Source organism: Corvus kubaryi, unplaced genomic scaffold (assembly GCF_017639235.1).
Source record: "Corvus kubaryi isolate FWS band 111438036 unplaced genomic scaffold, C.kubaryi_AGA036_p1.0 37266, whole genome shotgun sequence".
Lineage (NCBI taxonomy): Eukaryota > Metazoa > Chordata > Aves > Passeriformes > Corvidae > Corvus > Corvus kubaryi.
In genome coordinates, this window is record NW_024581081.1 from 7,885,736 (window position 1) to 7,903,381 (window position 17,646).

Sequence of the window (17,646 nt, forward strand, 5' to 3'; positions counted from 1 at the left end):
GGGCGGGTGCTCCCGCGTCGGCGGCGCTGCTGCTGGTGGCCGCCGGGGTTGAGGTCGCTGCCATGGCTCTGCCGGGCGCCGGGGCGGCGGCGGCCGCCGGCGGCGGCGGGGGTTCGTGCCCGCTTTGGACGGCACTGTACGACTACGAGGCGAGCGGCGAGGACGAGCTGAGCCTGCGGCGGGGAGACGTGGTGGAGGTGCTGTCGCAGGACGCGGCGGTGTCCGGCGACGACGGCTGGTGGGCGGGGAAGATCCACCACCGCCTCGGCATCTTCCCGGCCAACTACGTGACCCGCCAGCCCCGCGGCGGAGCGGCGGCGGGGGGCGGCGGGCGGGGGGACCTCGCTGGGAGCCTAACGGAGATCGACTTCCAGCACCTGGAGCTGCAGGAGATCATCGGCGTGGGGGGCTTCGGGAAGGTGTACCGGGCCACCTGGCGGGGCCGCGAGGTGGCCGTGAAGGCGGCGCGGCAGGACCCCGACGAGGACATCACGGCCACGGCGGAGAGCGTGCGGCAGGAGGCCAAGCTCTTCTCCATGCTGCGGCACCCCAACATCATCGCCCTGCACGGGGTCTGCCTGCGGGAGCCCAACCTCTGTCTCGTCATGGAGTTCGCCCGCGGCGGCTCCCTCAACAGGGCCCTGGCTGCCGCCCCCGGGGCCGCGGCCGCCCGCGGGGGCCGCCGCATCCCCCCTCACATCCTGGTGAACTGGGCGGTGCAGATCGCCCGCGGCATGCTCTACCTGCACGACGAGGCCATCGTCCCCATCCTGCACCGGGACCTCAAGTCGAGCAACAGTGAGTCCCGAGCGGGGCGGGGGGGGAGGTGAGTAGGGACCTTCGCACCGCCGCGGCGGCGGAGGTGACGGCCTGACGGCGGTGCGAAGGTGACGGCTCAGGCCGCTGAGACCGGCGGGGGTCCCGGCGTGGCGGCGCTGGCCGTGGCCGCGGTGCGGGGGCGGGCGGCCGGGCCCGGACGGGCTCCGTCCGGGAACCCTGTTCCACCGGGCCATGGGTGTCGCAACTCGGGCACCCAGTGCCAGAAGCTTAGGCCAGCGGCAGGTTAGCTTGACGGGCTGTGAGCTGGGTACGGACTCGTGGAAAGGTCGGGAGGAGCCGGGGGTACCTCCAGCGCACGCAAAGTCCTGCCCTCTGGGAGAGGAGCTCGCTTAAAGCGGGATAAAATCCTGCGCACAACCATAATTGCAAATCCATAAGGCTGTTTTCACTCTGATGCGTTGTGTGGTCCTGGCTTTTAAAACTTACCCAAGGAACCAAGCGCCTTGTAAAGAAAAGATTTAATAAGGGTATCACTTCTGTTTCGCTGCTGAGCAATCATATGTGTTTCGGGTTTTCAGCGTATGCATTTAACATTGCTAAAATTTACTCACTTAGCAAACACTGAGGTGGAAAAGACAAATACCTTAAAACCAGTAGAAACTGTTGTTCAGACACCAGATTGACTTTCATCCCTTGGCATGGACAAATGCATCTGCAAGAATGAGAGAGTTGCTCAATTCGTAATGGCTCCTTGGTCCATCTGAAATACAGAAGCATCTAAGATTTTGGCCACTGTGCATTTGGAAGGCTCACTTACTAGAGTAGAGTGTTTATGACTTGCCATCATAGTTGTGTTTTGAACTGATGACCTGAAAGTGGAATTCTGTGTGTTTCCATAAATATCTGAAACCATTTCAGCTCTTTCCTTTTTCTTCTGAATATGCCAAAAGTGCAGCAATATGTTAGTCTATTTTTTTTTCCGCTTAGGAGTCCTTAAATAGTCCAGTAGAAATAAAAAAGCTTCATTCAGGTTTGAAGCACTTTGTTTAAGAGGCTGTATGTCTTGAAGGTCACCATGCATGGGCTGTTAAGACAAGGCTCAGTCATGGGACTGACTGTTCTGAGAATACTTTCACTGTTTATTTGATAAAGAAAGGACCTAGCTCAGCTGTGTTTGTGGTTCTGTTTGTAGCACAGACGATGAACCCTTGGACCTTTAGCATCATGGCCAACACCTTAATTTCTAGCAAGTGGTCTGTAGGCAGCTTGTCCCCGCTTAGTTTGCTGCTGTGTTCGGAGTGAGCTGCTGCACCTTGAGTATTTAGTGGCTCTCCTTAGAGTGGGCCGCTGCATGCTAGCGGCATGTTAAGTGACAGTGGCAAAGTTTGTGTCTGAAATAAATTCGTAACCCTATGGTTTAGCATAACACTGGGAGCTGAGTTGGGTACTACTAAGAACTGTTTACCATTATCATCTTTTTGTATATGGATAGTGGCAGAGCATTTCAAAAGTGTACTTCTGATTATAACCTCAGCATATGTGCCTGTTCGCTGCTTTCATTGCTAATTCCTGTTGCAGCTGCACTTAACTTGACCTAGTTAGATCTCTCACCTGTATTTCTTAATTTTAGCAAACTTTGAAGACAGTATTGAATATTCTAAATAGAATTATGTCTCTTGATCATCTGACTAAATGTTAATGTTAGAAGACAGTGGTGCACTGGTGGTACCATTCATGTTGTTCAACAACATAAATTTAAAATGACTGCAAGTCATGGCAGTATCCTCTGTTCTGTCAACTCATCCATTCATCGAAGATTTCACTTCATTCTTTTTCTGTAGTCTTTTGCAGTCTTTCACAGTGGGAGTGGAATGCTGCCAGGGTTGACTGAGCAACTAGCTTGGCGTGGATAGTAACAGTTCTGCAGTGGCTGTGGCTCCAGACAGGGGTCTGGTAGCACCCATTCCTCACCTGCTCGTCGCTGCTTTCCAGGCACTGCTACTGGTGGTGGTTCAGTGCTCTCCCTTAAGCAGCTCTAGGTAATATATGAATGTACCAGTTTTGTGCTAGCTTAGTTATTTTTGTTAAGAAGGATGTTTTTTTTCCTCAGACAATAAATTAGAAAAATGACTGCCCTTAACACAGTGTGGTAGGGAATGCTTCTCAAGCTACTTCCCTAGCAAGCAGGCAGGAACTAATTTTTCCAGCCAAGGGAAGGGAGCCCCTTCTACAAGTGTATTTGATCCAGAAAGGGTATGTGTCTGGGCTTGTGGTTGGCAGACAATGGCAAGCATCTCAAAGCATGTTACTTCTCTCCATGCAATTTTATGGCGTTGGGATCTCTATAGCAGATCTAGTGTGGTTTTGCTGATGCCATATTGACAGGACTGGAGAGAAAGTGCCACAAACAGAAGAGCCATGAGAGCAGCTAGCTTTTATTAACAGCAGTATCTAGGCTTGAATGTTCTTGTTTCATTGTGCTCCTTTTAGGAGGTGGGAAAATGTTTGTGTTTCTGCCAGAGTAAGGGAAATTAATAGGTGTACAAATGTTTTCCATATTGGAAAGAAAAATTTAACAAAGTTGGTTGTGAGGGCTGAACAAAGAAGTAAAGTGTAACTCCTCATGAGTTTTGGTAACAGCAGAGAGAGTTTCTTCAGTTTTGGAGTCCATGTAAAATAAACTTAATATTTACAGGTTTTTCAGAAGTCGACAAAATAAAGGTGTAAAGAACAGGGTTTAGCTTTAGATATGTGTGATAAAATGTAACATAGTAACCATGGTCTCTACTGTTGATTTACGAATTGTGGGTACTTCGTAAAACCTTGTGTGGCTGAGGTGGTATGAAGTTTCTCTGACAAAGATCATGGCCTGTTTTGAGGATAACTTCTCATAAGCTGTTCTTATGTTCCTCAATATACTTTATAGATTAAGGACACAGTCTAAAATTAAGGATTTTTTAATTATTTAATTTTTTAAAATTAATTTAAAATTTAATTTAAAATTAAAATTAATTAAAATTAAGGAAAGGTGAACTTTACCTAATCTAAAATCTGAGTAAAAATTTCGGAAGAAAATTTGATTTTTTTCAAGCCATCGTTGTTAGTCAAGGAATTCTGAATTAATTGATGCTTTAACTGAAAAGGAGATGTCTTAAAAATTGTGAAAATACTTGAATATTCCTAACTGTCTTCTGAGTAGGAACTTAGTCTTGATTAAGTGTGCCAGCTGACTATGAGAAAAATTTAAGTTTCACTGGAAATAAAAGACAGAAATTCATCTACAAGACTAGACAGTAATAGTTATGTGTCTTTTTACCACATCTCAGCTGTTTTTCTGACTCTTTGGAAGGGCAGCTTTTTTGCTCTGAGGGAATCAAATTTCTTGCTTCAGGGCAAGGACACCCCATTAGTTACAAAACCTGTGGTTGTGTAAGGGCTCAGCACAGCCTCCCCTGATTATTCTATCCTGAAAAAAGCTAGTAATATGTTTGGCTAGAGTATGCCACATTTTCACTTTCTGAAGTCGAGTGTAGAGAAAAAAGGTTTGTGGTTCTGGGATTGATTTCAGACTGTGCACTGTTGCTGTCATACTGAGAACCGGCGAGAAACGACACAAGTCCAAGTTCAGGGAGAAATGGAATTATTTTATTAATTACAAACTAGGTTATATACCTTTGTATGAAAGGGTGGCAGGAGGTCATTGGTCCTTTGACCAGCCAGCCCTTAGAAGGATTGGCTGAGGTTCTCTTAACACCCATTCAAAATACTTTTCCCGTATATCAAAACAAGACTTGGAAAACAAATCCCAGGTGCAGAGATAGAGAATTAGTTTACAAAAATCTCTACACTCTTTTCAGCTAGCTTTCATGAGAAAGGAAAACTTCACAAAATGCTTCAGCAGCTGGAAAATTCCTCTGGTCCTAGCTTTTTAGTATCCACAGTGCACTATGTCTGCCTTTAAAAAAATGCACTTTATCTCTAGTGCAGCAACCTTGTGTACTCCTAGGAAGCATTGCAATAAGTTCAGAATATCTTGCTTATGGCATAGACCTATCTATGATTACAGAGTTGATTATGTGTAGATTAAGTGTACTAACACAGTACTGATAAAGTCCTCTGTGCTCTCTTGTCATGGATGGATATGCAAGTAGGGTTCAGTTTGATATGGCTTTCACCAGCTCCTGCAACATCCCAGGGTCCTTTGCAGCCCTCAGCTCTGTGAAGGGCGTTGAGTTTATACTGCTTTTTGGAATTGTCAAGGCCAGCTTGAGTTTCAAGGATTGTTGAATAAGACCATGGAAGTGACAACGCTGATGGGAACTACTTGGAATCTGAAGGAATCAAACATACAAGAGGACAACCCACTGTAATGTGATGTTCTTCAAACTAGTCTCATGAGAAGCAGTCTGAGAATAGGAGTCATTTGACTTTAAAACCTTAAAAGGAAGTGTGATGTGTTTTGACGGAACTGTTGAATCACTTGTGTTTGATGAGCCAAGGTGTCCTGGAGTTTGAAAAAGCGAGAACAAATTATCTCTGGTTCTTTGCTTTTACAGGTTATTTGCAGCAGAATTGCTCAAGTTATGCTATTAAACACCTTTAAAATAAGATGGAGATGTTTTCCAGAATTCATAAAACCTGCTTTCTCTCTAACTTCTCTGCCTAGCGACTTTAGGCTAGCTGTTCAGGAAGAGGAAGAGTAAGAAACTAGAGTTAAGCCATCTTCTGAACTGATTTTACATATTCTGAAATCACTAGGGTGCATAATTTGTCTCTTAAGTGTTTCGAAAAGGTGAGACTTGCTCACATCACAAGTAGAGCTGTAAGAATTACTTGTGTGTTATTAGATGTTTGAAATTCAGAATCTTGTACAGCTACCAAGAGAATTCAAAATTAAATTATATTACAATTGTCTTTGGTGGTTTTGAGAGAGAAGAGAAATGGCTTTTCAGTAGATTTGAGCTTCAGTGTAACTTCCTTTGAAAATGAAGTTCCAAGATGCCCACTAATGGCAGTGAAACTTCGAGTTTTTTCTGTCAGTAGCACTGTGCCAGTTACTGCTCACCTACTGTGGTGTAACAAAACTAAAAAACCTGATGTTCTGTGGGTATGTATTCTGCATCTCAGTCTCTTCCTCCTGGCGCTCCCATTTGTGGAACTTACACTCTCATATAGGCTTCCATGCCTCCAGTGTCCCTGGTGGGCTAAGCCTGGCTGTCCCAAAGTGCCCATCTCCAGTGCTGAGTGACTTCTGCACCTCCTGTAGCAGGCTGCATATGCTGTAATTGGTTTGACACTGCTTGTATTGTCTGGCTAGCTGCTAAGCTCCTTGTGGCTGGTGTCTCTGAGGTCTGGAGGGGAGTGGATGTTTTTTCTGGCCGAACTAACTGAAGTTCCTCTGCCATAAGGCAACTGGCTTTCATAAAACCCGCAGGAACCATGTCTTCGAGAATGTGGTATCACTTTGATAAATGTCAGTCAGGTAAAATAGCGGGCCAGAAGTTATTTAGCAGTTTAAAATCTGTATGCTGTAGTTTTCCATGTTGTCTTCATATAGGAAGTCACAGTACTTAAAACACTTTACACTGTTCTTAATTACTTAAAATCTCATAAAGCTAGAAATTGTGCCAGGTATACCAGTTTCCTGTCCCATCTCTGAGAGGCAGTAGCCCTGCCTTGTGCTTTGCTGTGAAGATAATGCTGCTGCATTACATTAAGAACTGGTCACACATCCTGAAGCATCCAGAAGTGTATAAGTAGAAAGGAGCTCTGGTTTTTTTAACCTTGTTGGCTAAGTATTCTTTAAAAAAAACACAGAAAACCAAAATCAAACTGCCCTCGTGCAAACATTGGTAGGATTGCAAAATTTCATTAATTTGGGAAACAACACCTGTTTTGAAGGTTATGATCTACTTAAAGTGCCATTGAATTCCAGTAAGTTTTTCTTTTGAATGTCCTTATGTCACATGGAGGAGTTCTGTGTAAAACATTGCTCCCAGTAATTTTTTTCATTATTTGATGTGTGCTCGGACTATGCAGATAGGGATTCTGTTTTTTGAGAGGCCCTGAAGGTTAGCTGGATTCTGTGGGAGCATGAAATGCTTAGCAGCCTTGAGCTAGAGTGTTACCTTTTTCCGGTTCATCAAAGGCAATGCTATGTGTTACACCTGTTTTAATAGTCACTTGATATGTTTATTTGTTGCATATAAATATGTTGTATATTTCATGTTCAGAAAGATGCTGGAATTCAAGAGAGAACAATTTTGAGTGACTGATTGCTGCAGTTGTCTCAATCTACCATAGAAATAACTTAATAACTATAGTGTTAAAATGTTGTAGAGGCCTAATTTCCAGTTGAAGGATGTGTTTCAGCATTTTAACATAATATTCAGGAACCTTATGATTTTAATACACTATCCGTCAAATGAAATTTTGTGAACTGCTCTGTAATGCAGTATTTGTACAGTCTAAGCTTTAAGAGGAGGAATAACATCCAGCAGTTATTTTATTTGTAGATGAAGACTTAACTGCAGTAGCCATTTATTTCACCTCAGTTACTGTCATCTATATTTGCTTCTGTTTGATGTTTTTCTGTGTCTCAAGTCTGGACATTAACAGGTGGAAAAAATTGCTCATTAATTTAGAACAAAGTCCCTCAAACTTAAGAAGGCTGAAGTTTATTTACATGAAGTGCTTAATGCTGAAAACAAGACTCTAGGCTGAAACACTAGCTATATGTAATTTGATTAATTAAAACCCCATGAACTTTTAACACCCCTATTTATAACTCATTTTTAATACAGACTCATTTTAATGTTTCCCCAACTATGTCCATCTGACAGCTGTAGAGAGTTGTTTCTTATTTAGTGTTGAGACTGCATCTCTAACAGGTAGGATTATTAAGTTAAGAATAATATTACTTTGATCTTTCTCTGGATTTAACTTGGCTTTTCATGTCTTTCTTCTCTCTTTGTTCTGTCATTGTAAAACACCAAGTGATCTGGTTTACAACAGTTGGAAGATTGGGAGGTTTTTTTGGTTCTTGTTTTTTTTTCTGCTTTGTGTTATACTCCTTCCTAGCAGGTTTCTGCAGGAGGTTCATTTGCACCAAGGTTTCTGGTGATCTCTTCATGGAGAATGTGGGGAGTAACATTCTAGTCTGTATGTCGTGTTTGCTCACTGTTTTTGATGATAAGGAGTTCTGCTTTGGGGTAGCATTGTAAATTGAAGTGTAGGACTACGGATAAGAGTGTTTTTAATGTTTGTATATTAAAGAAGGCTTCAAGCATTACTTGGCTAAAAGTTTTTGGTTTTTTTTTTTTAAAAGCTGGTACCGCAGGGATATGTTCACATACCTTCCTGTTTCTGAAAATTGCACTGAGCAAGCAACCCATTTCCATAAAGGTCAATAGAAAGACAGCTAAACACCTCCCATTAGCTGTTAAAATACTTACACAATTTTGTTCATTCCCCTAAACAGTGAAAAATAAGTTTAACTGCTGACTGTAAGACTTGTTAAATGAGGTATTGTACTTAAATAAACAGACTTCAAAGTGTGGTTGGGATTTAGACATTGGTAGTGTTATTCAAGCATTAGAAAAAAATGAGATATAACTGAGTTTTCAGTTACAAGTTATTCCCCCATCCCCATTGGAACTGCTGGGACAGGGCATGTCTTTGGACCCTCTTAGGAAATATTAAAAGTTCCATGAAAAAGTTATGTTCTGCAGCCTCAAAAGAATAGAGGAGTAACACATCACTGAACTGTATTTGGATGTTGAATTCTGTTTCGTGGTTTCTTTGACCTTAGAAGAGAATGGCTTTTTGTTTGCAATCTGTAAGTTTCCTTAGCGCTGAGTATGGACTTCTAAACTTGCTTCAGTGTTTCAAGTTCTGAAACAGGCTGACCTTGTACGATAAACATTTGCAAGGAATGGTTGCAGGGTAGGGTAATTTCTGACCTTGAATTTTATTTCTGATTGTTTGTTAAAATTTAAGGCATTGAACTTCTCTTCAATGACTTTCAGTAATAATGCTTCTAAAAATGCAGGGATTTTTCTTTCTTTTTTTTTTTTTTTTCCTAGCTTTGGGATTGTTTTGTTTATTAGAAGCAAAATTAGGGCTTATTGAAGTAAACATAAATACAGATTATATATAGGTACAAACAGATAAATATCAAATGACTTGGCTGTCTATAGTCGCAGTACAAAAATAGCAACGGGTGTAATGTATATTCCTGGACTGACATCTTAAAAGTACATTTCATCATTTTTACTTTGCTTGACCATGTTACTAAGAGCCTACATCAATCCAGTCACTGAAAGTAAGTGGATGTTTAAATTTTAACCCACTTACTGCATATTAAATTCATGGATTAAGTATGGTAAATTGGAAAAATTACATATTTGGATAATGTCACCACAGAAGTATTCTTCCTTCTTGGAGGTTCCTGCCAACTTTAACCTTTTTGTGTGTGTGTGTGTGTGGGGTCATAGCTCCAGTTGAATCAGCCCTAGACATGCCAGTGTTGGCTACATAATCATGCTTTGTTCTCTTCATAGTGACTAAAATCTGTGTTTTGGCAGGTGTGCTATTAACTCAGAGCTGATAAGTCGGCCCTCCCTCTCAAAAATGTAGGAGTAAATGCTTCATTGCTGTGGTTCATTATAGGACAAGTTAACCCTTGGAACTGATTATATTTTAGTTATAAATGTTTAGACAGTTTTGTGATTTTCTTTTCTATTAGGATTAGATGCTGCTGTTATTCCTGAAACTAATTGCTTTTATTTCCTCCTGTATTATGTAGAAAAAAAATGTACTTTTTAATTCATTGCTTAATGTTACACTAATTATTGAGACAAACAAGCAGTTTTCCCTTTCATTTTCTCAAGAGAAAGATAGCACTGTCAAGTTTGCAGAGTTCTCACTTCAAAATAAGAGTTTTTTTGCTTTGCTATTGAAGATTAGAGTTCTTGAAAATGCACAGTCCTGAGAGGCTTCTGAAGAAACTTCAAGGGTGGAATGCAGGAATCCTACCCCACAGAATATATTTTGATGGGATTTTTTTCCTCCCAAGTTTTGTATTTAAAAAAAAAAAGTGGGCTTAAAAATTCTCTGGGTTTTTTCTGCTTTGTTTGGAAACAGGTTGCTTGGCAGGTTTTTTTTGTTAGAACAGTAAGGCTCTTTCAAATATTCTTTATAAAAGAAACTGACAGCCTAAAAATTCTTTATAAAGTGTAACTTATTAACATTCCTAATAGAAATTATGTTAAAGGAGTTTCCTGTTAGCCGATGAGATTCTAAAGGAACTTAATGACTAAACCTGACTAAGTATCTACAGCCAGAATTTGGATTCTTAGCTGTTGGCATCTTCAAAGGGACCAGGAAATTTTTTTGTCTTCAATTTATTTAATGGGATCTTTTCAGTAGTAAATTTTGTCAAAGGTAATTTTATAATGGAAAAAAAACGTAGCAAAGCTGGATCCTATCTTTAAATCTCTGACTAAAACTAGATGTAAAAGGGTTGACCTATTTCCGAAATGTTGCTTGACTTCCCACTTGTTGCAACAGGTGACGTGTGGCTTCCTTGAGCAGCTGTAGCTGCATGAGGAGGCTTCCCCACCCACCTCCAGGCAGCTTCTCCCCTCTCCCACCTGTCAGCAGAATCTACACATCTCTGTCCCTGCCTGTGTGGTCAGTAGGTCAGGTTAAATCTTCTGAGAGATCCAGCAGGAAGCTACTCTAAGCTGGTTTATTTGCAGGCTTCATATTCTGCTGAGCTGGCTGGCTGGGTGAGTCCCCCAAGACTACCCAGTTGCTAGACTCAGTCAGGGGGGGAAAAGCTGTAGAGGGTGAGGGAGTATAAATGAAGAGGAGGTTAAGGTAAGTATTTCAGTGGCAGCAGGCTCTTACCGTCTTGGTTGTGACATCAGCCTACACCTCTTTACTTAAGCTTTGCTGATAAGTCACCTTTAAAAGTAGAATGTCTTTTTAGTTTTTTAGGTATGCATCTATGTATTTTTATTAAACTTTATTTCATTTTGATGTGACCTTTTTTTGTATTAAATATTCTAATTTCAGCGCATTAAATGCACCTTGAGATAGATCACAAAACATAAAACAACAAGGAAGTTCGTAATTGCTGAGAGTAATATGTTATGATCAGGAAAAGTATGCCAACTATGTAAATACTTCCGTGTACTCAGAAGCTGTGTATTCTTCTGATTAGCTTGAAATATCAAACTGCATAGAGTCACGTTCTGTTTACTTCAAAAAAATAACTATAAATCCAAGCCAAATTCAAATGAAATATTCGTGGCTTTAAAACTAGATATTGAAAAGGTGATTTGACTAATGATAGATAAGTTGTTAGTTCTGAAGAAAGGTAACCTCTGTCAGCTCTTGCCCCTGGATGCCATTTGTGAAATTATAAACCTCATCGTCGTTGCCTGGTAAATTCTGTATGTTGTATGACATATATTGATTTAGAAAATGGTCAGGTCTTAAATTTGGGTTAGGGAGGAAATTAATATGTTTTCTCAAAGTTTCTCTTGGAGGAAACTGTAGCTGATGTATTATATATTGACAAAGACTTCTTATGCAGTTTGAACAGAATAGCTTTAGTTTGCCTTGTATTTTGGTTTTCTTAAGAATAGGAGGAAGTTCCTTAAAAAAAGAAATCACTTTCATAACAAAGATGATGTTCTTTAAGGAATAGATTCACAGCCACTTTATTCTGCAGAGTTTGAAACTAGAAGATTATCTTAGTCAGTAATTCACCACCTAACTGCTACCCTTCTTGTCTGCCTCTGTTTTGGTCAGTGGTTTTTTTTTAGTTTCTATTTTGGTTTTTTTTTTTTTCTTCAGGACTGCCTTTTAAAAATAGCAAGCAAAGGAAGAACTTAAAAGAAAGTAATTGCTGTTTCAAATAAGCGGTGAAGTTCCTTGGTAGATACCACACAACTGAGTGTTTTGAGTTTTAAAGCTAAGTTTCAGTATTGACTGATTTTCATGTAATTGTGGAATTATGGAGGAATTGCTTTAGTGAGGTAGTTTTCTTAAATTTAGTATTTAAATAGGAGAGCTAAGTTTAATATTTTATTAAAGAGGACTTGAGAATGTTTAGTGTCCAGTCTGCTTTTGATTTTTTGCTGATGTAATATCCAAATCCTACATTTTTCAGAATTTACTGCTGATCTGGTGTTTAAATTATGATTATTTGAATGTCTAATTATAAGTGCTTGTTACCTCTAGTACTTCCTCTTACAGCACAATAGAAATTTCTGTTTTGCATTACAGACCTATCTGAAGAGAAAGTGAAGCACAAATGGCATGCAGTAAAGTAACTTACAGCATCTGTAGTCTGTGCCAAAAACTTGTTAAAACTGCTTCTTTCTCTCAAGTTTCCATTTGCCCAAAGTTGCTTTAATAATAGTTATTAAAGAAGTGAAGGGGAAGCAAAAAATGGTGATGCAAGGTGTGTTGAAGCTGTTGAAATCTCTTGTCCCTTTTCCTCTCTTTCCTTTTTCCTCCATTTTCTCCAGGCAGGCAGGTGACTCCCAGTCGTTCTCATCCTTGGGTGCTTTTCTTGTGTCACATGTCCTGCTATGGGATGTGCTTTTCTTACAAGGTTGCTGTGTATTTGTCAATTCATGCTGTCAAGGACTTTTTGTGTCAAGTCTCATCTTGTTTTGGCTTTCCAATTGGGAACACTTTGTTCAGGAATTTTTTTTTTTTTTTTTTTTTTTTTTTTTAGTATGTGTTGGCTCCTGTGAGGTACATTTTTTGGGTTGTTGGGTTTTGCATTTTTTTTAAAGCTGGATGTTTTTAGACAAATGCATTTAAGAACAAGCTGTTCCTTTCAGTTAAGTGTGAAAATTAAGAACTGGTTATGTGCCTGCTGTAAAGAGACATAGATAATAGAGGAACACAGTATCCGTAGAATAAAAAAGTCTCCTGCATATGTAATCAGTGTTTAAAGGATAAAATTCCCTTGCTGATGGTGACCTCTGAACTTAATCCAGTGAGACCATCACAATCTGACACACGCTAGCAACACAGATAACAGAACCCATCCTGGGAACCCACAGGAGAAAAGGAAGATATTTAAGATGCAGTGCTGTATAGGCAGAAGCATCATCTTTTGTACATACAGAAGAGTTCTGATCAGTTAACGTTTTCACTGTGATAATTAATTTGTGGTTCACACACTTAATTTCTTCACTGTGATGCTTAATCTACAGTTTAATAAAACCAGGACATGGCTTCTCTAAGCAATGTTGAAATTTTAATTTCCAATTACAATTGGATCCAAATAACAGTTCCAAATGATGGGAGGTGGGTCTCTTAATATGGACAAGGTATTGTGTTTCATTAACTGAATATACAGCATTTAATAAGATTTTTTTCTGCCTGCTAGTCTCCAGGTAAAGATGCAGGGTCACCCTGCTGGTTTTGTTGCATGTTGATTTAGTGAATTAACAGGAACCAGATTTGCTTGCAAACAGTTGGAGAGGGTACTGCCCGGGTGCGGGGGGAACAGAGACAGTAGCAGCATTGTCTGGACAATCTCTGTTTGCAAGTAGAGTTATATAGCATAACAACTTTCTTTCCTCTACAGTATTCTCTAAGAATGACTTTATCAGTGGTGGCAAATGTAGTGGATATGTAGGCATTCTTACCTATAATCACAGTAACTTAAATAGCTGTGGTATTAAATAGCTTATATTTGCGAAACCGTGATAGTCACATATTTAGCAAACTGCAGATAAAGTAGCAAGACATGGTTGTAGCAATTGACTAACTTGGGAAAATAAGGTTGCTTAATGTTTAATTTTTAGTACTAACAAAATAGATAATATAAAGAGGGTATAATAGAAAGTATAAAGATGATGGGAGGGACAGAATGGACTTCAGTATTTCAGGGTGATTTTTTTTAAGTTTAAGCATTAGAAGATAGTTTGAATTCAGTACATCTAAACTAATTAAAAGGTTTTCAGTCCTCTTCCTTGGCTTCTCAGAATACCTCTTTTACTTAATGATTTCATATGGCTGGTAACTGAAAAAAGTCACCTGAAAACACTGGAATACATTGTTCATGCAATAAAACTGATTTTAACGGTATGAAGTCTTTGGACTTAAAAAAAATTCAAATTAAGTGTTGTCTTAAATGGGGACTTTGGCTAGATAAGGTTGGAGAAATACAATCTATATGTACTTAGAAACCAAAACAAAACTAAGACCGTAGGAAATAACCTGCATTAAAAGAGTAGCATGGAAGAGCTTAGTTCTAGGTAGCGGTTTCCTAGGTGTGCTGCCGACTAAAATGTCTGTCCAGGCCTCCCTCAGGCTTGCTGTAAATACTGTTTCTTAAGTTACATGAATTTTAAGAAATAAAAAGGAGAGAAGCTGAGGCAGGAACGTGAGCCTTTTCTTTAGAATGATGCTTTAAACAAAGTGTTTACAATTTAAATGAATGCTTCTGGTTCTTCTCTAGGCTTTCAGCTTAGTCTTGAAAGTAGCACTGGGGGTATCATTCTGTACCTGTCTGAGTTTGGCAGATGTACACCCCCAGGTATCTGATTTGTCTAAATGTGCTCTGTTCTATTATTTCTGGCTTATCTGTCCATATGTAGGCTCTTGCTTAATTTTTCCTTTTCCCCAATAAAAATTCAACCCAAGCTCACAAGAACAGAGACTGCAGTTCTTGTTCAACTCTGGCCACACTTGGTCTGCCACTTTATGCATATCTCACCTTTTGCTCACCTCAAAGAAAGCTTTACTGTCTGAGTGGAGAGTTTGGAGATGGGAGTGATGGGATGGGAATGGCACAGGAAAAGGAGTGGCAACTGGGGATTGATGGGGATTTTACTGGGACCTGTTCCTCCTTTTTGAGCCTAAATTCTGTGCCTTTCTTGCTAAGAACATCTCGTGTGGAAACAGTTGTAGTGTGGCAAAGAGTTGTTGCTGGCTCTGTTCTAATTAGAGGAACACAGACTTGGGAAGTACTGGTTGGCTCCGTTGCAGTCTTGGGCAAGTGTTACATTTTAGTTCCTAAAAGTGTGCAGAACATCTTATCTGCATACTGTTACACCATGAAATATTTGCATTGTGCTGTAAGATCAGTAGAAAAATATTCCAGCTGTAGCAATGATAGTGCAGAAAGCAAGAAAGATTAATGGCACTACTATTTCAGGAACCATTAGGTTTAACAGGAATGTATGTTGGCTCTTGTGACTTTTTTGAGGACTAAACTGTGCTTTACACTGCAGAGAAGGGCTGAAAGGGGGATGGGGGAAAAGAGGCAGTAAAATTCCCCACCCTGGTAGCTCCAGATGTAGAATGGAGTTTAACTACAAGTGTGCCTGTAAGACAGACCAGCCGGAGCACCTAGGAAAATATTTTGTTGTTAAGAGCACCTTAAGTGCTGTAGATCTGCATTCTGTTTCTAGGTATGGGTAACTTCTGTTTTCATTGCTTCTCTAAACCTTTGTTTAGCCTAGCAAAAAGGACAAGCTCTTCTGATTTTATCTAAATAAAAGACATTACTAGATCCTAACTATTCTATTTTCTATGTCTGCTTCAGTTCCTGTTATTGGACACGTATGTTCAGGTTTAATCATTCGGTATTTCATATGAGGTGTTATGCTTTGTAAAATTCTATTGATACGTCCCTGTTCCTACTAAACAAACTGGTTTTTAGTGCCTTTTAGAATTGCATTAACTACTTGCGCAGCTACATGTAGCTTGCTGGTTTTCCTTCTGTTAGCCAGAACAGCCAACCTTTTCTTCTTCCTTCATCTCTTCTTTAGCTATAGATTTTACAACTGATCTTATGCAACTTTGCGTATTTTTTAGTATGATGGTCTGTTCTTTCTTAGAGTGGGCACTGCCTTCTGACTGTGCTGCCCAGGGAGGTGGTGAAGTCACCATCCCTGCAAATGTTCCAGAAATAAATGGAAGTGGCACTTAGTGCTATGGTTTAATTGACATGGTGCTGTTTGGTCAAAGGTTGGACTTGATGGTCTTGGAGACTTTTTCCACTCTTTATCATTCTATGATATCTACCACTTTTAATACCAGTTTACTGCATAGCATTTGTAGGCTTTCATTTTTCTCTCAGATTTAACTGGCTTTTATCTTTAATTTGTTGATTTATATTTCAGGAATTATTGAAAATAGCATCTCTTTGTTGCCCAGCTGTAAATATTTCTAGGCATGCCTGTCTCTTATATTCAAGGAGTACCCGTTATATGGCACCCAAGCCTCTCCTCTATGATGTTAATAAATTTGCTTTCCCCTTGATCTCATTGCAGAAAGGCAGAGTCACAAAGAGAGATGTACTAACTCAGAATTTAGTTGAAAATGGTGTTGCTGGTAGAAATCATATGCAACCTTAAACTGCTTGGTCATTGTTTTATTTCTGGCTGTAGTACATGGAATGTTTGGGTAATGATCCCATGAGAAGTTTTACATTAGTTTGATGCAAAGTAGTTTTCTTGGACCAAACTTAATCTGCTTTGATTTTGAATATTCAGAAACATAGTATCTGGTTTTGCTTATGTAAAAATAAGTAAGGTGTTATATCAATATCCTTACCCTATGTCCTACTTACATGTAAATAAGTAAGGACATAGGATTTTCCTGCATTTCTGCATCCCTAATATAATCTGTGGGTTTTGGTGGGTCTTGTTTTCAAATAGTCTTTGTATATCTAAGTATTTTGGGCTGTGCTTGCCAGGAGCAAAGCTCTAATGTAAGTATGAACTTCAGTCTTTGTGGAAAATAAAAAGTCTGAAAAATATTGAAGTAAACCCAAAAGTGCTAAACTGGCTCTTGCCCAGCTTAACATTGCATATATATTGGAGCCAGAAAAGACAATTTAAAGGGTTTGAAAAAGAAACAAGGGGAGTGCCAAGTAAACAGGGTGAACTGGTGATTGTGAAATGACTTCTCCCAGGTTAGCCGACAGCAAGGGCCAGGAAGCTATGGAAGAGGCAGAAGGATGCTATAGTAAAGGTTGCTAGGCTACTCCAAGGTAAGCTCTTACAGAGTGCTACTCAGCTATGCTGAGCATTTTTACTGCCCAGCTGCTAAGTAACGTGTGCACAGTATTGTTTGCCTGGCTACCGGCCGGAAAGGGAAATTTGAACTAAGAAATGTTGTCCCTTTGTAGGATGAAACTTGGTCACATGCCAGTTATTACCTATTGCAAGACTGACTGTTTTTGGTTTCGGTCACATTGACTGACAAGGAATGTCAGGAATTCTGCTGAACATGTTTGAAATGGAATAGCAAACAATAGGTCTTTGATTCAAGTATAAAAGTATAAAAACTGTTGCATGAATTTAACCTGTTCTGGTGGTTCTCATTGGTGAGCTCTTGCTTTGTCTGTACCATTTTGGCCTAATTTCTTTTGCTCTGTTAAGAAGCTTATTGAAGATGGAATGTGGGTTCTTTTCCTTTTATCTGGATTTGATGCAATTTCTGAAATATTTATAAGAGTTGTTAATCTCTACCAGTAAAAATTATTTCTTTCAATTGCAAGTGCAAGGTCATTGGTTTTTCTTCTGTAAGGGAGGGTAATTCTTCGTCTGCTTTTTTGTTAATTGGTTTCCTGTACTATGTTTGCACTACATACAGGTAGAAAACAAAGGTATATGATTCTTACACATAATTTAATCTTTGGTCTTTGTCCCAGGAGATCATTTTAACAGAAAGTTAGAACTAACAGTTGCTCTCAGAAACAGTGACAGAGGAACTGAATATGGAATTAAAATTACAGTCTGTTAAAATGATTCCTTTCCATCTGTTGTCTCCCTCCTTGTTAAGCTCTAACACAATAACCCAGTTCTCTTCTTGTAGCAC

General features: G+C 39.9%; 1 protein-coding gene across 4 annotated transcripts in view; it reads left to right on the forward strand.

Moving 5' to 3' along the window:
• Positions 1 to 6: 6 nt before the first annotated feature.
• MAP3K21 (mitogen-activated protein kinase kinase kinase 21) overlaps positions 7 to 17,646 on the forward strand; it is a 41,844-nt gene continuing 24,204 nt past the window's right edge. For 3 of the 4 annotated variants that reach the window (XM_042025257.1, XM_042025258.1, XM_042025259.1), the window contains exon 1: positions 7 to 798. In XM_042025257.1, coding sequence (XP_041881191.1) covers positions 63 to 798 — 736 coding nt within the window. In that variant the 5' untranslated portion in view covers positions 7 to 62. Of the gene's footprint in view, positions 799 to 2,721; positions 2,820 to 17,646 lie in introns of those variants that run through there. The other variant, XM_042025260.1, reaches the window with a different exon arrangement.